The sequence below is a fragment of the Camellia sinensis genome, chromosome 7 (assembly GCF_055761805.1).
Source record: "Camellia sinensis isolate YWXY chromosome 7, ASM5576180v1, whole genome shotgun sequence".
Classification (NCBI taxonomy): domain Eukaryota; kingdom Viridiplantae; phylum Streptophyta; class Magnoliopsida; order Ericales; family Theaceae; genus Camellia; species Camellia sinensis.
The window spans coordinates 178,124,645-178,151,732 of NC_138967.1; the positions used below are offsets into that span (position 1 = coordinate 178,124,645).

At 39.4% G+C, this 27,088-nt stretch overlaps 1 protein-coding gene across 1 annotated transcript; it reads left to right on the forward strand.

Moving 5' to 3' along the window:
* The first annotated feature begins 9,767 nt into the window (after positions 1-9,767).
* LOC114288674 (uncharacterized) lies at positions 9,768-12,926 on the forward strand. Its single transcript, XM_028232229.2, has 2 exons — positions 9,768-10,323; positions 12,101-12,926. Exons 1-2 carry the CDS (start codon positions 10,009-10,011, stop codon positions 12,644-12,646), a joined length of 861 nt encoding a protein of 286 aa, XP_028088030.2. The 5' UTR covers positions 9,768-10,008; the 3' UTR covers positions 12,647-12,926.
* Positions 12,927-27,088: the final 14,162 nt, after the last annotated feature.

Here is a 27,088-nt window from a genome sequence, read left to right on the forward strand (position 1 = left end):
TTTTGGATGCTACTAGGAGGTGTTGGTGTTGTTTGGCAGTTGGTCAGATTACTACTAGAGCAATAGTGTTGCCTTGCTGGTCTGATGCTGCTGGTCTGATGCTACTGGTGGCTGAATGGTTGTTGTTTGCTGGTCTGCTACAACTGCTGGTCTGCTGCTGCTGGTTTGCTGCTGCAATGTTGCTGTAAAGCGGCTGCTACTAGATGCTGGTCTGCTGCAATGTTGTTGTTGCAATGGTTCTGTCCGTGGCTCTGTTTTGGTATGAGCTGGGATCCAGCTGCTACAATGTAGCTAAGGCTATGGCTGCAGTTGTTGATAGGACTCTAGTTCTGTATTGGTCAATCCTTTGCTTCTACAAGTTTTATCATTTATTTTATTTTTGTTGCTCCTTTGTGGGCTGGATAATGATCTTTATATTTGTATTTTGTTAGGTTTCTTAGTTAGTTTTGTGTAGTGTTTGGGTTTTGTTTGCTTTATTTATATTGTTAGTGATGTAAGGCCTGGGGAATGCCCCTTGTAAGCTTGTATATTTTATCGTTTTATTTTATGACTTATTCACCCAAAAAAAAAAGAGTATGGTTCTTGAACAGGTTAGTGTGTTTCTGGTGCTGGTTTGCTATTTGAACAGGTGCTGCTGCTGGTTTGCTGTTGTGCTGCTAGAGCTAGTGGGAAGTGTTGTTTAGTTATTAGGCTTTGGTGCCTTATTTAGCTTTTGTTTTCTTGTGTTTTGTTGTTGATAGGTCTGCTATGCTTGAGGGATACCTCTTGTAAATCTGTAAATCTTATAAAAAATATAAATGATTTTTAATTATTTTTGCTGATGCAAATTTATCGTTGCCAAAAAGTATAGCTTTCTCAACAAAAAACTTGTCAATAAATGTGTTGCCAAAAATTTACTTTTGCCAACTCATATTATGATGCTAAAAATGTATTTTTTGCCAATGCAAATTTATTGTTGCCAAAAGTAAAGCTTTGTCGATAAACAAATCGTCAGTAAATGGTAACATTTACCGACATAAATGTGTTGCCAAAAGTTGACTTTTGCCAACTCATATTGTGGGTGTTTGGGAAGTGGCTATTTTAGAGGCTTTTTAGCTTTTTGGCTGTTTTAGTTGGTTATTTAAGTTTTTGTGTTTGGGAAGATAGGATGGATTTTTATTTGAGTTAGTGTATTGAAAAATGTATTGAAATGATATTTGAAGTTAAAATGACAAATTTGTCCCTAACTTCACTTTTTTCAAAATTAATCTAAAGGGGTAAAATTGTATTTTACCAATCTGTCACAGTGACAGTCCTACACTATCACTGTGACAGCCCACAGCTGGTTTTTTTTTTTTCTTTTTTTTTTTGAATCAATGGTCTAAAGGGGCTAAAAGGCCTTTTTTTTATTGTTGAGGCTAAAATAGTCTCTACCCACGCTTCCCAAACACCGCCATTGTGTTACTAAAAGTATATTTTTTACCGATGCAAATTTGTGTTGGGAAAAGTGCCACACAATCATCATATTTGAACTACTTTTACCGACGCAAGGTAAATTACTGACGATGGATGAAGGCTTTTATTGACAACTATGCTTGTTGCTAAAGGCATTACTTTTACCAACGAAATGATAATTTCGTCGACAAAAAGTTTTGCTAACTCACTTTTACCAACGGGTTGCCGACGTAGCTCCATGTGTCGGCAAAACTTTTTACCGATGAGTTTTACCTTTTAGCAATATATTTTGTGGCATTGCGAAAAATGCAATTTCTTATAGTGTACCAAACTTTACAAATATTTTGAAAAAATTATCATTCAGGTGGAGTGATGGAAAAATATTATGAAATCAATGAAAAATTTGCAGCATAAAAACATAAATTTATAAACTTTTATATCAAATTTATATTATGTCCAGCATACCATTGAAATGTTAATTGCGTAGCTTTTTTACTCATTGATTGTCATGCAATAAAAATAATGAAATAAAATATAAAACATGACTCACTTTAATAGGTCAATGAGTAAAAAAATTATAAGATTTGTGAGTTTATACAATAATAATTTCCAACATAAATATTGGATATGGACGAATGTATTTCAAAGGGTTGTTGACATTGTCTCCAAACGATATATTTTAGCCATAATTTATATCATGCAATAGCTTCTAATATTCTTATTTGCCGTTAAAATAAGAATTTCTCAAGTTGAGTTATCATAATGCAAACTATTAAATTGATAGTTCAATGCAGTCCAAAATAGTATTTTTAGTTGAGGGATTAAGGCCATGTTTGTTTGGGCGGACTGGATTAGCATTTCCATGACTAATAGTCTTAGGACTACGAATCCGTTGGATTATGTATCCTATCTTAACTAATAGTCAAGTTTAAAATAATTAGTCCGTACTTCAATTGTTTAACCAAACATCATATTAATAATTTTATTAGACTATTAGTCCAATCCCAAACTCATGTCCACCCAAACAAACATGGCCTAAATGTTTTATTGAGTGATAGGTTAAAGAGGTAAAGTATAATTTGTTCTAATTATTTTTTTCCATTTGAAATAACCTTACATTTTGTTTATTATTTAAGTCAATATAATTAAAAATAGAGTTTACATATACATATATATTAAATATAACTGAAATTGAGTTAAAATTAAATATTTATAAATAATTTCAGCTCATAGTGATTACTTCTCATAAAATTTTAACTTATACACTTCTATATGTTTTTTATTTTTTGATTAACAAGATATAAATAAAACACTAATTTAATATAGCATGATATAATAATATAAAAAATTAAATGACTAGAGTTAATTTTAATGAAATTTTCATACCAACCCCAAATTCTAATACTAACCCTAAGATGTATGATAAGATACGAACTCAACTGATGTAATACTATTTCCACCATAACTAATTTCATCTTATTAGGGAAAATTGATTTGACTGTAAACATGTCTGAAAAATAGAATATGTGGTCAAATCATCATGCTATTTAGAGACACACCTATATATCCAACTTGCCACATACACAAGTATAATAGAGTAATTGTTGTATTAACATTCTAGTTTAAGCTTTTCACATTTTTCTATTAATCTTTAACAACAGTTTAATTTCATTTTCAAAATTAATTTAATGAAAATAAACATTATTTTTTAAAAATTTATTTTCTTCTAAAAATGAAATAAAATCATATGAAAATTATGGCTAGTCAAGCATTCATCTGACCTATCGAAATTAACTGACCCGAATCAATTTGTCACAGAATGGACGATTTCAATAGAACGAGCAGACATATGTAGATATATTTTTTTCAATCCGTCTAAGTTTAGACAGATGACGGATGTGAGCCATCCGAACCAACCCGATAAGCCTGTTGGAAAATATGGCTTTATAGGCTTATTTTGGGCCAATTTTAGGATCAACTTTGAGTGGGACCCACACCTCTTTTAGGGTGGATTCAAAGAGATGACGTGTTCCTTGCCGCATGGCAAGTCACACGGTGAAGACGGTTCGTCAAAACCATTTATGAGTGAATGGGGAGTTGACGTCATTTTCGAGTTCGTGAAACAAGAAGTTGAATAGTCAAATATGGATTTCCTTAAATTGGTTGTCCCACATTGAAACTTTAAGAGAGCTTGTGTAAGTATATAAGCTCTAGGTGGACATACTTGGATTGAGCCCCAAGGGGGCATCCCAAGTTTTGTAAAGAGGGGAGTTATGGATAAAGTGGGCTTTGGCCTAAATCACCACACACGCGTCCGATCATGCCATGGGTAGAGTCGGGTTTTAGTTTTAATTTTTTGGACAAAATTCGTTTGAATTTTTTCAAAATTCTTGCGAAAAAATTTGAATTTCTAACGGAATTAATTCAAATTTTGCGCCAAAATTCGAATTCGAATTTTCTATCCGAACCAGTGCGTCTCTCTCTCGTCACCTTCCTTCCCTATCTGACAGTTCTCGTTTCACACCTGTTCGGAGAGATTTTCTACCCTTCCGAACAGACACCTTTGTGCCTATAAATAAAAGACCTCTTCTAGCAGATTTTCTCATTCAATTTTTGCTTCCAGTTTTCTTCTCTCCTGCATATATTCCTCATATTAGTTTATAGAATTTTTAGAGTTGTAGAACATAAGCTTGGTTTGCCGAATAGATTGTTCGTAGTGCTACTATAATCTGTGTAAGATCATTGTATTTTGGGAGATAGACGTCATTATTCTGTAAACAACTGAACGGGGCGAATCTGTCTTAAGGACAGAGTGTCACACACTCAACTTGATCAAAAGGTTTTGTTCGAATTTTTCGGTACAAGAACATTACTGTAAATATTTTATATATGTTATTTCAGTTTCATTTCTTTACACATAAGATTATTCCAACAAAGCCAACACTCTTAAGTACAAAATAGTTGATAATTATTAGAAAATAGTCCGAAAAAAGTCTCAAAACAATAAAATTCAAACTGTTAAACCAATATATGTCCATTCGTCAACCAATCAATCCATCCGCTAAGTTCGAACGGATGACAGATGAAAATTCACCTGACCCGACCTAATTATGAGACTCCAAGTAAAAACGACAAGTATTTCTGATTTATTATTTTTCACTAAATCAATTTTTATCTTTTAAATTTCTGAAAAGCAAATTTAGAAAACCAAAGCCAAGAGTAAATCTTTTTACAACTCTTAGGCCCTATTCGTTTTCAAAGGTAGAATAGAGAGGATTGATAGTGCGGGGATTAGTAGTGAGTAAATATTTTTACAACTCGTAGGCCTTGTTTGTTTTCAAAGGTAGAATGGAAGGGATTGATATTGAGAGAATTAGTAGTGAGGGGATTGATAGTGAGGGGATTAGTAAAATTGTGTTTGTTTTGATAATAGTTGTTAGTGTGGGGATTGTTAAATTATTTTTATATAAAATAATAAAACTATGATTTTTATTTAACAAAAAATACAAATGGTTTTAGAAAAAATGCCCAACAAGTAAAAAAAAAAAGAATTAGTTGGCCGGTTGACCAGCCGGATGTCCGGCCGGACTTCCGGGAGGACGTTCGACAACACCCAATCCGATCAGACTACTTTGCTAATACCATCTCCCACTCTAGATTGCTAATTCTCTCGTCAAGGCCTATCTATAGTCCCTTCGGACTACGAATCCGGAGCCCAAAATCAAAACAAACAGGAGCTATTGTTACTGTTCATCTATCACAGTCCAGAGTGGACTGTAATACTGGAAAACAAATATAACTATTTTCAGAGACTTGGGGAAGTAAAAATATCCAAAACTGATAGTAATAGGAAAGTTAAATCTTTTTTACGAGTACTATGTTATTGGGACACAAAAGTAAGGGGTTGTTTGGGATGTCTTAAATAAGTGCATTTTTTAATTTTTTAGACTAAAAAGTTGAGGAAAAAAATATGGTTGTTTGGGTTAACTTTTTGATTTTTTATGGAAAAATGTGTATTAAAAAATTATATAAATTAGTGTGTAGGGAAAAATTAGGATTGAGAGTTATGCAACTGTAATTTTTGACTTTTGGTGAATAGTGATAATTTTTTAACTTTTTGAATAACTTTTTAATTTTTTGACTTTTTTTCAACTTGCCAAACTTGACCTAAATCTTTTTATAACTTTTTTAGTGACTATTTTTAGAGACTTGGGGCAGGGAAACTGTCCAAAATCTTTTTTTACAAGTCCTATAATTATTGGGGACACTACTTCCCTTTAATAGGCGGACCAAAACAATTTTCAGTTTCACCGCATAACTATCGTGTATTATTTTTATGGGGGATGGACCAATAAATCCCAAATTAATAACTTATGCACTGTTTAGTCTTAAAAGTTTTCTTATATACTGAAAGGTCCCATTACAATGTTAATAACATCAGATACAATGTTAATAACATCAGAGTCATGTTACAAACATTGGATTTCAAACATCTAATGTTCATCAAATTTCAATAATGTTTGAAAATATAGGATGAAAAACATCTAATGTTCATCAGATTTCAATAAATTTTGAAATTATAGAATGAAACATCAGATCATTTACATCATTCACATCATGTTGATGTAAAAATGAGACTAAATGGAGCATAAGAAAACTTTTAGGACTAAATGGTTCAACGTTTCAAAAACTAGGACTTATGGGTAAATTTTCCTATTTTTAACATGAAAATACAATACAAATTACCAATCTTTACAAATTTTTTGAAAAAATTATCACTCATGTGGAGTGATGGAAAAATATTATGAAATTAATAAAAAAATTGCAACATAAAAAAATAAATTTATAAACTTTTATATCAAATTTATATTATATTTAACATGGAAAATATTTGGTGGCCACAAATTCTGTGGTTCAAATGGCCCGAAACAGTCAAAACGACGTCGTTTTGGCTTGTTTTGCACCTAAAACGACGTCGTTTTGACAATTTTGGACCATTTGAGCCACAGAATTTGTGACCCCTAACATTGCTAATTTAACATACCACCGAATTGTGATTAATGTAACTTTTTTACTCATTGATTGTCTGGCAATAAAAATAATAAAATAAAATATAAAACATGACTCACTTTAATAAATGTGATAGGTGACGCACTAATGAGTAAAAAAACTATAAGATTTATTAGTTATATAATAATAATTTCCAACGTTAATATTGGATATGGATGAATGTATTTTAAAGGGTTGTTAGCATTGTCTCCAAAGGATATATTTTAACTATAATTTATGTCATGCAATAGCTTCTAATATTCTTTTTAGCAGTTAAAATGAGAATACATAAGAATTTATCAAGTTGAGTTATCATAATGCAAACTATTAATTGATAGTTCGATGGAGTACAAAATATTATTTTTAGTTAAGAGATTTTATTTGGTTTGTATCTCAAGATATAATTTTTGAAAAAAAAATTCAAAATTTTGTTTGGTTCAAATTTTTTGAAAAAAATTCCAAAATCATTTTTTTCTCTTACACATCAATCAATCATTTTTTTTTCTCTCTTCTCTCCTTTTCAATCACTTTTTCTTTCATATATATTTGCTTAATTACAACAAAATATCAAATTATCCCAAATTCTCAAATTCCAAAACTATTTCCAAAATATACAACCAAACAATCAAAAAAAAATTATAAACTCTTTTCCCAATTTTTTTTTTTTTGAAAATTTATCTCAAAATACAAACCAAACACACCGTAAATGTTTTACAGAGTGATAGGTTAAGGACGTAAAGTATAATTTGTTCTAACTATTTTTCTTCCCATTTGAAATAACCTTACATCTTTGTTTATTATTTAAAGTCAATACAATAAAAAAATATAGTTTGCATACATAAATTAAATATAATTGAAATTAGTTAAAATTAAATATTTATAAATAATTTCAGCTCAAGCCTATTCTAAAATGTAAGTTAAAAGTTGGCTTTTTGATTTTTTTTTTTTTAAATGTATAAAAAAGTAGAGGTGATGTGAACGCAAAAGTCAAAAAGTCAAAAAATTTACTTTTAACCAACTTTAGTGATTAATTCTCATAAAATTTAACTTGTACAAAAAGCTTTAATATTTATATGTATTTTAATTTTTAATTAAATATGAAAGTTGTTTGACATGATAAATTAACAATATATAAATAAAACACTAATTTAAAACAGCACGATATAATAATATAAAAAAATAAATGTGTAGAGTTTAATGTTAATGAAATTTTCATATGAACCCCAAATTCTTATACCAATCCTGAGATGATATGATAAGACACGAACTCAACTGATGGTCTCTTTTAACAATTAGTTTAAAAGTTAATTTTTTAATTTTTTAACTTTTTAATTCACATCATTTTTTTTGCTTTTTTAATTTGTTAAGTCATATCAGCTTGCTTGGTTTCATTTTTTAAAAAATATTTTTCAAAAAAATTCTACTTTTTATTTTTCGTATTTTTTTATTTTTACTGAATTTTTTTTAATATTTTAAACAATTTTTTTACTTTTTAGACACACCTAACATAAATATACATAAAAAGTAAAAAAATTGTAAATTTTTTTTTTAAAAATTAACCAAATACTAAAAATACAAGAATTCGTACAATTTTTTTATTTTTATGTATTTATTAATTTTTTAAAATATTTTTTCGTAATTTTTTTACTTTTTAGATACATCTAAGTAAGGTGCATTTAAAAAAGTAAAAAAAAATTAAAATTTTAAAAATATTCACTAAAAACAAAAAAACACGAAAACTAAAAAATTTCATCCAGAAAATTCAAATTAAACATACTGATTATCTTCTTCTTTTTTTTTGTATATTTTTTGAAAAAAAATTAAAATATCAACTTTTAATCTACCTTCAAAGATAGGCCGATGTATTACTATTTCCACCGTAACTAATTTCAGCTTATTAAAAAGGGAAAATTGATTTGATTATAAACATGTCTGAAAAATAGAATATGTGGCCAAATCATCATGCTATTTTAAAAACATACACCTCTATATCCAACTTGCCACATTCACAAATACAATCAATGTGTTTGATTTGAATTTTTTAGATAATTTTTTAAAAATTAAATTTTTTGATTTTCGTATTTTTTTATTTTTAATAAATATTTTTAAAATTTTAAACATTTTTTTTTACTTTTTTAGATACACCTTACTCAGATGTATCTAAAAAATAAAAAATTTGTGAAAAAATATTTTAAAAAATTAATAAATACATAAAAATATAAAAAATGTACTGAATTCTTGTATTTTTTTTTGTATTTTTGGTATTTTGTGAATTTTAAAAGATTTTTTTACAATTTTTTATTTTTTAGGTGTATTTATGTTAGGTGTGTCTAAAAAGTAAAAAAATTACGTAAAATATTAAAAAAATTTATTAAAAACAAAAAAACACGAAAAATAAGAAAGTAAAATTTTCTAAAAAGTGTTTTTAAAAAAATGGAACCAAGCAAGCTGAATAGAGTTATTGTTGTATTAACATTCTATTTTAAGCTTTTCACATTTTTGTATTTATCTTTAGCAACAGTTTAATTTCATTTTCAATATCAATTTAAAAAAAATTAATTTAATAAAAATAAACATTTTTTTTTATAAAACTAAAATAAAATCATGTGAAGATTATGGCTAGTCAAGCATTCATCCGATCTATCAAAACTGAATGACCCGAATCTGTTTTTCACCGAATTGACGATTTTAATGAAACGAACAAATGAATGCAGATGTATTTTTTTCAATCCGCTTAAATTTGGATGGATGGCGGATGGGAGCCACCCGACCCAACCCAATAAGCCAACACCTTTAAGTGCAAAATAGTTAATAATTATTAGAAACTAGTCCCAAAAAACCCCAAAACAATAAAATTCAAACCGTTAAACCAATATATCTCCGCTCGTAAACCAATCAATCCATCTGTTAAGTTTGGATGAATGAGAGATGAAAACCCACTTGACCCGACCCGTACCAACATAATTACAAGACTCCAAGTACGAACGGCAAGTATTTTTGATTTATTAATTTTCACTAAATCAATTTTTATCTTTCAAATTTCCTAAAAGCAAATTTAGATAAAACCAAACCAAAAGTGGAATCTTTTTACAAGTTTTTAGTGACTATTTTTAGAGACTTGGGGGAGTAAAAATACCCAAAATTGATAGTGATAGGAAAGTTAAACCTTTTTTACAAGTCCTATATTATTGGGATACAAAAGGAAATCCATTTTCAACTTTTTTAGTGACTATTTTTAGAGTCTTGGAGAAGGGAAAATATCCAAAATCTTTTTTGGCAAGTCCTATATTATTGGGGTACACTACGTCGCTTCCCTTTAATAATCGGACCAAAACAATTTTAAGTTTCACAATATCGGAGAGAGAGAAGACGAAGAGCGGCACAGCCTCTCCGCCGATTCCAAAACGCCACCAACACAACATTTCACACCCGATCGTTCATTCCATTCTTCCCCTAAATACACGACACCACAAAATCCTAACAAACTTTTTTCAGTACAAAATCTAGAAATCCAGCATTGTTAAGATGGATTGTGTGAAGAAGAACAGAGGAAGGAGCAAGTTGTGGTTGTGTTTGAGACCGATCGCCATCGAAGAAGAAGAAGAAGGGAAGAAGAGCCCTGGCCAAACTGAAGGAACAGGCGATCCGGTCCTCGCGTACATCACAGTTGACAAAGGCCAAGAGAAGAAGATGGTGATTCCGAAGATTCTGAGGTCCTTGTCCGAAGCGAAGTTGAACATTTCTTCGTGTCTCGGCGGCGGCGGAGGGCGGAGGAATAATGAGAGGTCTCGCCGGAGTTTGTCTCGAGTTATTAAAGCTGTGTTCTTCGAGACTTCATTGGTTAGTTAGTTCTTTGATTTTGCGTTTTTTACTTGCTTTGATTGATTCATGGTCTGTTTGGTTGACTCATCGTTGAATTCTTAAATTCGTTTTGTTTTTGAAAAAAATAATTAAAGGCAAGAGTATCTAACAAATTACTGAATGAAGAACAAACAAAATATATATGAATGTGAACTCCAATGAAGTTGTGAAAAAATAGAAATTTTTATTTTTTAAAAAATAAATGTGATTTCGCACCTCTTTAGTCATGTCATTTCTTTATTTTTTTATATTTAAAAAAAAAAAACAAAAAATTAATTTTAACCTTCAAAAAGTTAGCTTTGAGATCATTGCATTCCATCATTGTGTATAAAAACTCTGTTTACTTTTTGGTTTTTCAAATAATAAACAAAGTTCTTATTGTCATACGCATGAATATAGGCATGAATGAATGAAATGAGTAGTTGAAAATTTAACAATTCTTAAAATTTGTTTAAACTTGATTTTTTTTATTTAAATTTAATTTAATCAAACTCATTAACTAAACTTAATTTTTTTGTTTATAATGCCTATAAATTTATTGAATCAAACTCAAAAAATTATTAATTTAAAGAGTTTATTACATTTTATACTTCTAAACTATTGTCAAATTATCTACGTGATTGATGAGCTATCGATTGAATCTACTAGCTTTTAAAGCATATAAATAATTTTTTTTGCTTAAAGTTAATTTGTTTGAGTAATACTAGAGATTTCAAAATTTCTAACAACGGTCTTGCATGGGTGTGAGACCTCTATGTGACTTTCACACTCATGTGAGTCTCACACCTATGTGAGATATTTGATAGAATTTTTAAAAACATTTTTGAAATTGTTTATTTAACTAACAATTCTCAAATTTTGAATTTTTAACAAGTTAAAATGAATCATATTATAGTTTGGTGTTTTATAAATTTTACTTAGAATTCATACAAATTTGTAATTTTAAGTGATATTAAAGCTTCGTTTGGCAGACTTTTTTAGCATCGTTTGGTTTGAATTTTTTGACTTTTGTGAGAGAAAAAGTGTGATAATTATGGATTGAATGTGATATTTTGTATTATTAGCTTAATCTATTTTGTTATTTTGTGTTTTTTTAGCCCCAAAATGATAGGCAAACCGGGGCTAAATCAAAGCATTAAATTAAACATTGATGACAGTGATTAATTAGTGAACAGTGAGTTGTCTATTTTATGATTAATGGTAGTAGTAACAGTCACACCAAATTACGTTAATTTCAAATTCAAAAACAATATAAATTAAGATTTTTTGAAATTTAAATTTTAATGACGTTAGAGAGCATTTAAATCCTGTTAGTCCCATGAACATTCCAAAATTAGAGTTTGTCAACAGCAGGAGAAATATCAAATTAGCGATAATTTTAAAAAATAATTATAAATTAGTGATAAATTTTATAAATATTAATAATTAAATCATATATTTTCAAAAAATTTATAATTTTTTTTTTAAAGTGCACTGAATTGTAATTTTTCTTATTTTTTATTTGAATACTTTCTAAATTTGATAAATCTCATTTTTTTCCTTTTCAATCTCACTTTGCTTTTCGAATTCCCTATTTTTTCCACACTTTTTTTACATCATGATCTTTGACGACGAAATTGGCTCTCTATCAACATGATTGTGCTTATTACTTTTCACTTTTTATTATTGTTCAAATTGAACTGTAGATTTTTTGATAAATCATTACAGTTTTTCAATGTTCAAACTGATTAATGAATTTACTTTTTTTTTTTAATAGGCCAAGAAGGTTCGTAGCAGTAGAAAAGATTCTACCAAAACCAAGAAGGTTTCAAAATCCGCAAACGAAAAGCTTAGAGAATCCTCAGAATCCAGCAGCAGTTCAATGAATCACAATCGATCGTTTTCTATAACTTCCTCAGCTCCGTTCTGTACCTCCTCATCTGCTTCATCTACTTTAAACTCCAGATCTTCATCAGAACGAAAGGAATCATTTCGGGCAAGTCTAGTTGAATCAAAACCTCAAGCAAGTCCAGTTGAATCAAAACAAGTAGACAGATCAATCTCAACAAAGAAAGTTGTGGAAAATTACAGTTCAAATATGGTGATGTTGTTGCTTCTTCTATGCCTATTGGTTTTGATCCTCTGGGGAAAAGTTTGTGCCATAGTATGCACTTCGACGTGCTTTTTCCTAGTCCCTAACAATGTTAAGAGGGTTGGCACAACGGTAAAAACTGTTCAGTCATCCGAGATTGAGTCCGAAGAGCATAAGAAGAGAGTCGTCATGCAAGGATTGCTCGAGCGTAATCGCAATCGGGCGCCATAATAAAGTCACCTATGGAATAGAATGGTCATTAATGTGTTAGTATTTTGTTTTCTTTCTAGAGCGATGAATTCGTTCTGGTAGAGTATGAGCTTATTCATGATGCGAAACGAAAATGATTTGCTTACAGATTTTTGTTTCCTCTGTTCGGCCGGTGTGGTAGAGTGTGTATTAAATTTCCATTCACATTTTTTATTTGTTTGTTTGAAGGGGATGAACAAATGTGTACACATATATTATTTTTTATTTTTTGCCATATGGAATGTACCATCCATTTTTCTCATGTTGTTTATTAGTTGTTTGGTGCCATTTGTTTGATGTTCTTATGCAAAAAAATTATTATTAAAGAGCAAAAATAATTTGGGTCTTGGACTAATTATGCAAATGGCCTTTAATGGATGCAATTTTGTTCTACATTAGTCTTTAATAATTTTATTTTATCAGTTTGATTTTTAGACTGCAAAATATGAATTTAAATATTTTTAACACTCTTAGCGTCTAAATTGATTTACATCAATTGTAATATAGTCTTAAAAAAATCAAAAGCTACAAATATATACACATGATGTTCAAAATACTTTGTTTTGTGACATTTTGATTTTTAAATTATGCACTTTATGGTGGTGTTTGGGAAGTTTGTGTAGTGGTTTTTTTTTTTTTTTTTTCACTAAAAGACAAACTTTTTGCAAAATAAAAAAAAATAAATCCAAACAAAATATCACATCTAATTCTATAATCATTTCACTTTTTCTCTCACAAATATCACATCCAATCACAAAAAAACTCAACTATCTTTCCAAACATCAAAAAAAAATTCTCTAATAATATCTTATAACTAAAATTTTTTACATAAAAATCCACTTCTCAAACACGTACTGTATTTTTGTCTTCATTGATATTTTTTTTTGGTGAAAATTTAATTAAAATCTTGGGATTGGATATAAACTTTTGAAGTCCATGTAGTTGACTTTAGGGGTGGCTGGCTATTTGCCTGGGATCCGCCTCCTCTTTAGCATTATTTAATCAAGCAATCATTTTGTATTCTTTTGCCAGTCGTCCAGTTAGTCACTAGTAATAGGTGACAGTTAAGGTCAGTAAAGGTGACGATCACAATAGACAAGTATTGCATCGATTGTTCGAACGATCGACCAGCATACACAAAACATGGCCTCTTCCTTGCCTGTGAATCCCTAACTGCCATGCGTTTTTATTTGCTGAACATGGCTGAAGAGTGTTGGACAAAAAAGTGAGGAGGGAAAAACATTTGTCCAATGGCCTGCTCAACTCATCTAAAATCTAGAATTAGGGGTTGTTTGAAATAATTTAAATAAGTATATTTTTTAACTTTTTACAAATAATATACAGAAAAGTAGAAAGATAATGCGATCCAAATAAATGCATTAATCTAAATAAGTGCATTATAAGGATGATTACAAGCCAGGTTTGGGACGAGTTTATAGAAATCTGCTCCTGTCTCATGTCATATTGGGATGGGCCAAATCGGAAGTGATGGACCAGAGCGAGAGGTAAGTTAATTTTGTAAGTTGAAAATTGAAAATATTAATAAAAATTATAGATAATATAGTATGCTATGACTACTAATTTATACTTAATGCAAAATATATTATATAAGATAGAAAATAAATGAATAAAAATTACGGTGAAGCACCAATAAATCTCAAATAGTGATCTTATTAACTGTTTAGTCCTCTTTTTTCTCTTATGAACCCAAATGTCCCATTTTAGTGTGAATTACATAAATGGCCAAAATGTAAGTTTTCTCATTATGTTGAAATTACTAAACGTAACATTTCAAAAAAAAAAAATCCTAATGTACTTTTTCTAAACGTAACACTTTAATGTAATACTCCAAAAATATAACACTTCAATGCAACACACTAAAAAAAATTTAGTATATTTTTTCCAAACATAATACTCCAATCAATGTAACACACAAAAATTTCTTACTCGAATGTAACACTCTAATGTAACATGCTAAAAAATTCCTTAGTGCACTTTTCCCAAACATAACACTCCAATCAATATAACATTAAAAAACTCTCTAATATATTTTTCCCAAACGTAATAACGTAACATTCTAAAAAAAAATTAGTGTATTTTTTTCTAAATGTAATATTCCAATCAATATAACATATAAAAATTCCTTATTGTACTTTTTTCAAATGTAACACATTAAAAAATTCGTTAGTGTATTTTTCCCAAACATAATAACGTAGCATTCTAAAAAAATTCCTTAGTGTATTTTTTTCAACGTAACACTTTAATCAATGTAAGACACAAAAATTCTCTAATGTACTTTTTCCAAACATAACACTCTAATGTAACACTCCAATGTAACACTAAAAAATCATACTACAAAAATGTAAATTTTCACGCTCGACAACCAATACTTCAACCAACAATTCCTTCAAAAATAAACTTTCACACCTCATATTTCCATTCTCATCAAAAAAAAAAAAAAAATGAAGTAGAAAATTAGAAAAATAAATTATAAAAATGCATTCACTTAAAGTCAAATGGTATCAAATCAAATAAATATAACTTTTCACAACAAAAAGGATTAATTGGTTCATAAGAAAACTCCTAGAACTAAATGGATCAACATTCTCTCATATGGGATTTATGAGTAAATTTTTCTAAAAATTAATATTAAGTATAATATTGTAGTGTTTTTATTTTATTATAATGAAAAATAAATATATTATATATATTTATACATACAAATTGAGAGGGTGAATTGTGATCTGGAGTTGGGCCGAGGTAACGGCCGAGCAAGTTGAGGGCCCAACGGTGCATGGGTCCGAGATGATCGACTTTTTGCCCAAAGTGGGCTGCCAGAACTTGGGCCGGGCAGAGTTCGGGCTGAGTGTGTGCCACCCCGGACCGGACAGAAACTGCTCGGTAAGGCAGTGCTCGGTCGGACCAGGATGCTCGGTCCGAGGATGGCCAAAGCCAGATTCGCCGAGTGACCGGCGCCTGGGAAGGCGTGGACAACCGAGGAAGTTGAGTGGCCGGTGCCCGGAAAGGCGTGGTCAGCCGAGGAGACTGTTTGACCGGCAGGAAGGCCGATCAAAGTAAGTATCCGGGCTAGGCTCAGCCGGGATGCCGCCTAGCCCGGTCCTCCGTATGTTTATCCGGTTAGGCGCTTGAAGTATGAAGCATGGCATGACCGAGGTAGAGCAGCTCGGCTGCCGAGCTCCAGCTGTGATGACAGGCAGTTGGAGTTAGGTGATGAATGGCATGGTTTATGCTGACAGATGGGATAGCAGAGCCACGTGTCAGAAGATGACTGAGAGTGGATATGGGGCTCAGAAGGTATATAAGCACGTCTGCGCCCTCCATACGCGGGACACGAACATCTCTGTAAGGACTTCTTACACTCAAACACTCTCTCCCTTCTCTCTATCCATCCTAAGGTGTGTGCTAACTTGACCGTCGGAGGGTTTTTCCGGCCACACACCGCCGGGTAGCTCACCATTACTTGCTCGCAGGTGAACGGACATCGACGGAGCTCGGAAGAAAGGAATACGGGCTTGCTGGAATATTTGCTCCCCGTACAATTGGCGCCGTCTGTGGGAAGCTTGACAGACAAAACCTTGTCTTCCAGGTTCGTCTGATCGCCGACCATGGCAAACAACGACGAGTTTCCGTTGTCCGCCATCGACGGAGCCACCCCGGAGTATACCCGAAGGAGAGAGGGACCTCCTGCTGTCCACCCAATGGCTGACTTGGGAACGCCCATTGGCGGACAGTCAGGAGACGCGCGGGATAAGTGCGGAAGGAGTCATGGTCATTCACGGAGTCCAGACGGTCACCGGCGGAGGAGAGACTCGCACGCCAGGCGACTGGAAAACAAGTTAAGGGACCAAGACGCTGTCATCAGGCGGATGGCGGCGGAGATGGAGGATCTTAAGCGGCATGTCAATGGGAAAGGTGTAGCTGGAGTGGGAGACCACAGTGAGCGCACCCCATCCCGCCGGTCAGGCGATCAGAGTCAGCGACGTACTCAGTCCATTTCCATCACCAGAAGTTACCAGGTTGGTGATTCCGACGTGCATGCAGAAAAGTCTAGCGCACAAGACAGCACCTACAAACCCTCACGTCCGGCGACGACGTCGAGGTACTCTTATTCTGCTCAGTCCGAGGATCTACAGGCAGTATTAAAGGAGCGGGCTCGCCGGCGCGAAGCACAAAGAATACCAGCCTTCCAGCGGCTCTCCTACAGGGTTCACGCCAGCGAGGAGGTCGGAATGCCTCCACCCCGCCAAGCAGTGCCAATCTTTGAAGATACAGACCTTGTCAGACTGAATGCCACCCCTTTTTCCCTGGAAATAGAAACAACACCGCTTCCGGCAGGCTTCCATCAGCCTAAGTTCACGCTCTACGACGGCAAAACCGATCCTTATATGCATGTGAGTCACTTCCGACAGGTTATGGCCGGACATAGGCGGAATGACGGACTTATGTGCCTAATCTTCCCGTCATGTTTGGGCGAGCTGGGCTTAAAGTGGTTTGAGAGGTTGCCGGAAGGGAGCATACAAAGGTGGCATCAGTTGGCCGAGGCGTTTGTTACGCGCTTCAAAACCAACACAAAAACACCAAAGGAAGTCGATCACTTGCTAAGTGTCAAGATGGAACCGTGCGACACACTGAAGGCGTACAATTCAAGGTATTGGGAAACCTTCAACGAGATCTTAGACTGCCCGGTCAACCTTGCAATCACACAGTATAAGCGTGGTCTCCCGGTCGGACATAGACTGCGGGACTCGCTTACCATGCACTAGCCGACCTCCATGGGCCAGCTCATGCAGCGCATCAATGAGTACATCCGTGTGGAGGATGACGCGTCGGCTTCTACCGTGAAAGCCAGTTCGGTCGTAACAGACAAGAAGACAGCAGGCAAAGTGCACGCAGTTGGGCAAGAGTCCAGCCGCTCAAGTGACCGAGCAGAGGAACCAGACTGGGGTTCAAATCGTAAAAACCGGGGTAGAGGACGTCGGAATGACCGGGATGACTACCCCCGAGATGACGTTGAGGACGCAAACAGAAGAATGAAGGCGAGGACTGGCATAACCACGGTCTTCAAGATTCCAATCTATCGCATACTTAGTGAAATCCGAGACGAGGAGTATGTCCGGTTTCCTGCTAAGTTGGGCGATGGACAAAAGGGCTACAATCCGCGGTATCGTTGCACGTTCCACCGGGAGAGAGGCCACCGGACTGAGGATTGTTTGCCTCTGCGACAACACTTGGAAGAACTGGTTGCGGCCGGGCATCTGGACCTTTACATTGATGGCGGCGTGAAACCGAATCAGGCTCCGGTCGATCCCAGGGGACAGGATGACCGAGATGCACCACCACAAGGAGTTATTAATGTCATCCACGGCATCGTGGAACCGGAGCGTGTTTGCGAACTCCGGGGCATGATCAAGAAGGCAGAGCATATGAGGGAAGTTTTGTCGGTACAGCCTGCCATCAAAAGGGGGAAGACAGAAGAGAAAGACGTGATTAGTTTCACCTCAAGGGATTTAGAGCGTATCCAGACGCCGCACAACGATGCTCTTATAGTAACACTACGCGTCAAAGAATTTGATGTTAGACGGATCTTGATCGATCAGGGAAGCTCGGTCGAGATCATGTATTATGATGCGTTCAAACAACTCAAACTCCGTGAGACGGACTTGGCTCTGGCTACTTCGCCATTGGTTGGATTCAACTCGCAACCGGAGTGGCCTTTGGGAAAGATAATCCTGCCGGTCAAAGCGGGATCCGTGGTCAAGCAAGTTGAGTTTTGGGTGCTGCAAGTGCCTTTGACGTACAACCTTATCCTTGGAAGGGGATGGCTACACGCCATGCAAGCTGTGGCATCAACTTTTCACCAAGTAATGAGATTCCCCTCGGCTATGGGGGCAATCGAGGAGATTTGGGGCGATCAGGTCATGTCCAAACAGTGCTTCGTGGCGGTCAACGGAAGCCGGGCTGCCAAAGGATTCGTTCAAATGATTGAGGGACCGGAGGACCAGGGTGTCTTGGATGATGTAGGTACCAAGGCCGAGGAGAAGGCTGTAGAAGAATTGGTTGAAGTGCGGATTGATACCGAGCAGCCGGACAAATTTTTCTTGCTCGGTTCAGGTCTCACGGCCATAGAGAGGACCGAGATGATTGAGTTTTTGATGGCGAATATTGAAGTCTTTGCATGGTCGCCTTACGACATGCCTGGCCTCGACCCAAGTTTTATCTGCCATCACCTCAATGTCTTCCCTGGAGCAAAGCCAGTCATCCAGCGAACAAGGAGATCGGCGTTGTATCACGCCGAGGTAGTTGCTGAGGAGGTAAAGAATCTGCTTGACGCACGAGCAATTCAGGAAGTGCACTATCCTCGGTGGATTTCCAACACAGTAGTGGTGTCTAAGAAGAATGGGAAGTGGCGAGTTTGTGTCGACTACAAGACAGTCAACCGAGCTTGTCCCAAAGACAGCTTCCCTTTGCCGCGCATCGACCAGCTAGTGGACTTGACGGCTAGACACAACAGGCTCAGTTTCTTGGATGCGTACCGCGGCTATCACCAGATCGCCATGCATGGGCCTGACCGAGAAATCACCTCTTTCACAACTCCAAGGGGACTCTTCTGCTATCGAGTTATGCCCTTTGGTTTGAAAAACGCCGGGGCAACCTTTCAGAGGACGGTGACCAAAATGTTTGCTCCTTTGCTCGGCCGGACAATGGAGGCTTACATCGATGATATGGTGGTAAAGAGCCGACATGAGGCAAACCATTTGTCCGACTTAGCCGAGATGTTTGCCATTCTGAAGAAGCACAAGCTACGCTTGAACGCCTCAAAGTGTGCCTTTGGCGTGGGATCCGAAAAATTTTTGGGATTCTTAGTCACGAACCGAGGCATCGAAGTAGACCCTACTCAGATCAGAGCCGTGCAAGAGTTGAAGTAGCCCAGCTCGGCTAAGGACGTGCAGCATCTGGCCGGGATGGCCGCCGCGCTTAATCGATTTATAAGCCGGTCATCAGATCGCTGCCGCTCTTTCTTTCAAGCATTGAAGTCAAAGTTCTCATGGGATGACGAGTGTGACCGAGCTTTGGCCGAGCTCAAGGATTATTTGTCTTCCCCGTCGCTGTTGGTTACACCAGAGCCGGGTGAGGAACTCTACCTTTACCTTGCCGTCTCCCAGCACGCAGTAAGTGCGGTGTTAGTCCGGGCTGAAGGAATCAAGCACCTCCCAATTTTTTATGTCAGCAAAACTTTGTTACCGGCAGAATCAAGGTACTTGCCACTGGAGAAGCTTGCCCTGGCCTTGATGATGGCTTCAAGAAAATTGGCGCACTATTTTCACGCCCATACTATCATCGTATTGACCGAGTTTCCCCTCAAGGCTTTGTTTGAACGCGCGGACTTTTCAGGCCGAATTCTAAAGTGGGCGGTCGAGTTGGGACAGTTTGATGTGAAGTTCCAGCCGCGCACCGCCATCAAAGCCCAAACCTTGGCAGATTTTGTCGCCGAGTTCTCACCTGGCACTCATCCGGTATGCCCGGTCGACATTGCTGAGGCAGATGATGAGATGCACGCAATGCCAACCGAGGAAAAACCAGTTGAATTAGGTAGCGCCGCGGAGTCAGCGCGCACCATCAAAGTTCCCTCATTTTGCACGTTCATACCACCCGGTGATGCGATGACGGAGTTGTGTATCACCAACCCATCCACTCTGTCCGATACCGCATCACCAAGGGGGGAAGAAATTGGACCACACCGCTCAGAACTTGATGATTCGCCTACGGACTTGGGCATTCCGAACCAACTTGCTGAGTCCGGTGCCGAATCATCAAGGGGGGAAGGCATGGTTCCACATAGCTCAGAACCTGCGGCCGGCTTCACACCGCAACCTGATGATTCGCCTACGGACTTGAGCATTACAGAACAACTTGCTGAGTCCGGTGTTGAATCACCAAGGGGCACTGAATTTGAACCTGTCAACACCGAACTTGACACCGCACAGCCGAGCAGTTGTGATCCCATTGCCCTTCGCAACTCTCAGGACCCATCTGACTGCTGGAAGCTTTTTGTGGGGGACATGTGGAAGCTTTTCGTTGATGGAGCGTCCAACCGCCATGGTGCCGGCCTAGGTATTGTTCTTATATCCCCGGATGGCCTAACCATTGAACATTCTATAACGCTTGGCTTCCCGGCGTCTAACAACGAGGCTGAGTACGAGGCACTTCTCGCCGGGCTCAAGAGCGCAATTCAAATGCAGGCTGCCGAGCTCCTTGTGTACAGTGATTCCCAGCTTGTGGTTAACCAAGTTTCTGGGATTTATGAAGCAAAGGATGACAGGATGGCGAAGTACCAAGCTCTGGTCAGGGAACACATCAAGCAGTTTGAGGCAATCAGAGTCCAACAGATTGGCCGGGAAGAAAACAGCCGAGCTGATGAACTAGCCGGCCTCGCTTCCATGGTAGATAGTACGTCTCCAAACCCCCTGTTGATAGACTTTCTTCCGCGGCCGAGCATTGAAGATGCCGGGCAGACGGATGTAGTCTGCGCCGGGCTAGGTCCTTCTTGGATGGACCCCTTGATCTTATTCCTCAGAGACCGGACTCTTCCAACAGACAAGAAAGCAGCACACAAAATCCGGGTGAAATCAGAGCGGTTTTGGCTCTCTCCATCGGGCGCGTTGTATAAGAAGTCCTTCACTGGGCCTTATTTAAAGTGCGTGCACCTGAACAGTGTGGAGGCCTTCTTGTACGAAATTCACGAGGGCATTTGTGGCAGCCACATAGGGGGCAGGTCCTTGGCCTACCGAGCTATTTCGCAGGGATACTGGTGGCCGTGCATGCAGGCCGACGCACAAAAGTATGTCCGCAAGTGCGAAAAATGCCAGAAATTCGCCCATCAGATCCACCAGCCTGCCAGGGAACTTCTTTCCCTCACCAGTCCTTGGCCTTTCGCCATGTGGGGGCTAGATATAGTGGGACCACTGCCAACAGTACCGGGCAACCGGAAACTCTTCATCGCGGCCACAGATTACTTCACAAAGTGGGTTGAAGCTGAGCCCTTGGCAACCATCAAAGAGAAAGACGTGAAGCGATTTGTCTGGTAGAACGTGGTCACGCGGTTTGGCGTCCCCAAGATTTTGATCTCTGACAACGGCACCCAGTTTGACGGTCGCCTATTCAGAGGATTTTGTGAAGATCTGAAGATAGAATTCTACAACTCCACCCCGGCCTACCCGCAGTCCAATGGTTAAGCCGAAGCATCGAACAAGACTATACTAGATGGGTTGAAGAAACGGCTGGAAAAGGCCAAGGGCAAATGGGCTGAGGAATTACCTAGCGTCCTTTGGGCATACCGTACAACCCCGCGACGTTCTACCGGGGAAACTCCATTTGCTTTGGCTTACGGCATGGAGGCGGTCATACCTTTGGAAGTTGGAATGCCCACCCTTAGAAGTGAGAGTTTTGAGCCCGAGCTGAACGCTGAAGCTATTGCCTTGGAGCTGGACCTAGTGGAAGAGCGTCGAGAGAAGGCCCTCATCCATGTCGCCGCCTACCAACAAGAGCTCTCAAAGAAGTATAACAAGACGGTGCACCCCAGACCGTTCAAAGTTAGTGATTGGGTTTTGAGGAAGATTATGGGCAACACCCTGGTGCCAGGAGAAGGCAAACTAGGGGCAAATTGGGAAGGACCCTACAAGATCACCGGTCTAGCGGGCAAGGGGGCTTACCACCTGGAGGATCTAGAGGGAAGAGCCATACCCCGGCCATGGAATGCGGCCAACTTGAAACTGTATTATTTTTAAGCTTTTGCTTTCTTTTTTTGTGTAAAGAAATTTTTTGGCTTGCAAAGCAGAATGTAATTCTTTTTGTCAAATTATAGAAGTAATTTTGCTTTAGCACTTGGATTGTTGTTTTAATGTTACGGACCAAGATGATGTACTCCGGTTGGAAGAGTTGGTGTCTTGTCCAACTTTGGATTCCCAACCGAGATGATGTACTCCGGTTGGAAGAGTTGGTGTCTTGTCCAACTTTGGATTCCCAACCGAGATGAGGTACTCCGGTTGGAAGAGTTGGTGTTTTGTCCAACTTCGGATTCCCAACCGAGATGATGTATTCCGGTTGGAAGAGTTGGTGTTTTGTCCAACTTTGGATTCCCAACCGAGATGATGTACTCCGGTTGGAAGAGTTGGTGTTTTGTCCAATTTAGGATTCCCAACCGAGATGATGTACTCCGGTTGGAAGAGTTGGGGTCTTGTCCAACTTAGGATTCCCAACCGAGATGGTGTACTCCGGTTAGAAGTGTTGATTTGTTCAACTTTGTTACAACCGAGATGGTTATTTCAGTTCATGGATTTGTTTTGTTATGCTGAAATGCTTCGACCGTGTTATGGATTCCGGTCGACAAAGTGTTCAAACGATGTGTTATACCGAGATGTTTTGCTGAAGACAGAACTGATTACAACCGTGCAAACACTTGCAAAAATTTGAATTTTTCATTGATAAGAAATTCATTACAAAATGAGGGGACAAAGCCCGGTTACATCAAAAGAGTTGGAAGCAAAAATACACAAACAAGGAAAAAGAAAACTAAACTAGGGGGGAGAGATTGGTGAACTCGTCCTCGCCGGCATCAAGGTTGATGGTAGGACCGACTTCTTGGGCACCGGGCTCAGCACTGCCGGGCTACTCTTGCACCTCGGCCTCCTCTGCCTCAGAATCTGTGTCATCCTCTCCATCTTCAAGTCCTTCCTCGGCCTCAGCCTGCAAAGCGCTGAAGACGTCGTTTGCATAAGGCACGAGGTAGACCGGTAGCGAAGCTGGAGGAGGGTTGGCAAATACATCGGTGTCAGAGCCCTGGCCGAGGTGCTCGCAAACGGATTTCCAGCCAGCCTTGAAGTATATGTCTTGTGTTGCAAAGACTTGCTTCTTGTAGCTCTGCTCGGCCTCGTTGAAACCCGCGTTGTTGGCAGCCCGGCAAGCTTTCTTTTTCGACTTCTTCAGGGTGTCCACCTCGGCCTGGAGCTCACTTTGTTTTTTCTCGGTTGCGTTCAGCTGACCGAGCAGTCTGTTATTATCAGCGTTGGCCATCTCAAGGGAAGCCTTAGCCCGGCCGAGCTCGGCTTGAAGACTCTCGACCTGGCTGGCTGTGTCGTTTGCCTTTTGCCTAAGCCGGTGGATGCGCTCCAAAACCAGGTGTTGTTTTTGAATGGCCTGCAAGAAACAAAGTTGATTAGAAACGGAACCGGGCAAACACTTGGGAAATTTTCAGAGCTGCATTGACTTACCCTGGCCATGGACTTCACGGATGACTTGACCAACCGAGTGTCAGGGACATGGTCGCTGCCGACCACGTCGCTCGGTAGTAGGAATGCTTTGGACAGATCAAAGGCGAGCAGATGCTCTTTGTCAGCCTTGATCGAAGCCGTTGCCGGGATGTCCTGACCCCGGTGTTTCAACTGGGGACGCCAGGCCGGTACTGGGGCGGGGGCGTCAGTCGGATGCTCGGTAGTTAGCTCGGCGACTAACTCGGCGGATGGGTCTGCCCGAGCCCTTTTCCCGGCGCGCCGTGCAGAGGGTTCTCGGCTGGATTGCCCGGTCGGTTGGGAGGCAAGGGCGACCACAGCGCCACCGGATTGACCGACGATGGGTGAGGGAGTTGCAACGCTCGGCAGCTCGGCGGATGTGGCGGTGAGCAGGTTCTTGATTCTGCTGCGCTTGGCCATCTCTTGTTCCTCGGTCAGGCGAACGAGGGGCACGTCTGGCAGAGTAGGATCTGGTGGAGGTGTTGGAGCTCGGAGGATGTCGGTGACCTTACTCCGGCGGGGAGCAGAGTATCTATATGTGGGACTGTAGCCGAGCAGCTGGTTACAATCTCGGTCGCGGTAGTGAAGCGCGGTCCTGATTGACTTTACGCTGGGGAAATTGTAGTTGGCTTGCAAGGCTTGGATGGCTGCAAAAGAAACAAGAGAATCATTAGTCTACAGAAACGTCAAGTGTATAAACCGAGATAATTTGCACGGCTTACATGTGTTCCCAAAATTTTTGCTAATCATCCAGCCCGGTACCTCGGCTGTCTCGTAGTTACCAGATACCCAGAAGAAATCATCGTCGTGAAGATCCTTGTCTGGTGTGCCGGTCACGATTTTCTCTCTGCCCGGTCTAATCTTGAGGTAATAGGCGAGACCGTCGCCGGTGTGGCCCAAGGTGTATTGGCGTAGGACCTCGGCTAGACCTAGGCTAATGCCTAACCGGTTGTTTAGCTCATGAACGCCGTTTATTATCCTGTACGTGTTGGTGGACACTTGGGTTGGCGCTAGCCCGGTTCGGCGTAAGAACTCGGTAATCAGTGGGTTAAGAGGGAAACGAAGGCCCCCTTCGACAATGGACAGCACGGTGAAGGGGCATTCCTCCCTACCCCAAGGCGTGGTCTCCTCTTCGGCCAGCTCGACATGGACGTCGGCCGGGATGCCGTACTCCTCTCTGAAAGCGGCTAGCGCGGCCGGAGTATCCACTAGGAAGCGGAATTTCCCCATTTGTGGCCGACTTACTATAGCCTGGTTGATGGGTTGGGCACGGTGGTAATTGGTTGCAGCTCGGTGCTGAGAGGTTCAGGAATGACAGTGGTCCCCTTGGACTCTGCAGGAAAAGGATGGCAAGTGTAAGTGAGCGCGGTTTCGCAATAGGAGCTAGACTTCAGCTCGGTCAGTAAGGGTGCCAAACCACCTCGGTTGTCTAATTAAGGAGCTCGGTCGCCCAAGTAGACCTGATGTTAGCCCGGTTGAGCGACCAAGTCCTTTGGTTATCTCGGTTTTTGCTGTGGTTGAGACAAACATGTTGTTTGCCCGGTTTGGTTGGTTTTTTGGATCAAAAGAAGGCCCAGAGCCTGGTTCACCCCAGTTCTTCAGCATTCTTCAGGAAGACGAAGAACACCAAGAACAGTGGGAGGTTTGGGACGTTTTTTGTGGTCTATGCCCTAAAAGCTACGTTTTTGTGCCCTAATGTGTGTAATATGAAAGAAAATGGCAACAGAATAAGGGTAGAATGACTTACCAGACAAGGGCAGGGCCTAATCCCACAATCACGAAGAATGGCAGTCGAGTTTGAGGAGAAGGCTTGAGCTTCAGAATCGTCAGAAATGGAAGCAGCAGTAGGAAGAAATGGAATGATGGGGGGCATGTATGTATAGGCGAAAGAGACCGCCCAAATTCAAATTCTGGCAAAAACGGCGGGTTGGCTGCCCGATGACCAATGGCAGGCCGCCACGTGTCCCCATTTATGGCTACGTCAGGACTGAAGCGACGGGTTGAAAAGACGAAGAGCCAACCGAGCTACTTTCGACGAAGAAGAGGTCAGCCGAGGAATATAACCGGTCAAGTCTGCAGACAACTACGTCAACTAGCCCGGTCGAGGCTTGGCGTCTTGAAGACCGGAGAAATGTTAACTCGGTCGAAGTGAGTAATCCCAGTCACGCTTCCGCGGACGGAATTAAGGGGCAATTGAGAGGGTGAATTGTGATCTGGAGTTGGGCCGAGGTAACGACCGAGCAAGTTGAGGGCCCAACGGTGCATGGGTCCGAGATGATCGACTTTTTGCCCAAAGTGGGCTGCCAGAACTTGGGCCGGGCAGAGTTCGGGCTGAGTGTGTGCCACCCCGGACCGGACAGAAACTGCTCGGTAAGGTAGTGCTCGATCGGACCAGGATGCTCGGTCCGAGGATGGCCAAAGCCAGATTCGCCGAGTGACCGGCGCCCGGGAAGGCGTGGACAACCGAGGAAGTTGAGTGGCCGGTGCCCGGAAAGGCGTGGTCAGCCGAGGAGACTGTTTGACCTGCAGGAAGGCCGATCAAAGTAAGTATCCGGGCTAGGCTCAGCCGGGATGCCGCCTAGCCCGGTCCTCCGTATGTTTATCCGGTTAGGCGCTTGAAGTATGAAGCATGGCATGACCGAGGTAGAGCAGCTCGACTGCCGAGCTCCAGCTGTGATGACAGGCAGTTGGAGTTAGGTGATGAATGGCATGGTTTATGCTGACAGATGGGATAGCAGAGCCACGTGTCAGGAGATGACTGGGAGTGGATATGGGGCTCAGAAGGTATATAAGCACGTCTGCGCCCCCCATACGCGGGACACGAACATCTCTGTAAGGACTTCTTACACTCAAAGACTCTCTCCCTTCTCTCTATCCATCCTAAGGTGTGTGCTAACTTGACCGTCGGAGGGTTTTTCCGGCCACACACCGCCGGGTAGCTCACCATTACTTGCTCGCAGGTGAACGGACATCGACGGAGCTCGGAAGAAAGGAATACGGGCTTGCCGGAATATTTGCTCCCCGTACACAAATATATAAATAAAATCTTAGCAGGTTCAGATGGAACAGGACGGGGGAAGCAAAATCCGTCCCCATTTCATTTCTTAATTGGGGCGGG

Coding starts and splice junctions, on each gene's coding strand:
- LOC114288674 (XM_028232229.2), top strand. CDS start 10,009: ATGGATTGTGTGAAGAAGAACAGAGGAAGGAGCAAGTTGTGGTTGTGT. Junction 10,324..12,100: donor TGTTCTTCGAGACTTCATTG/GTTAGTTAGTTC, acceptor TTTTTTTAATAG/GCCAAGAAGGTTCGTAGCAG.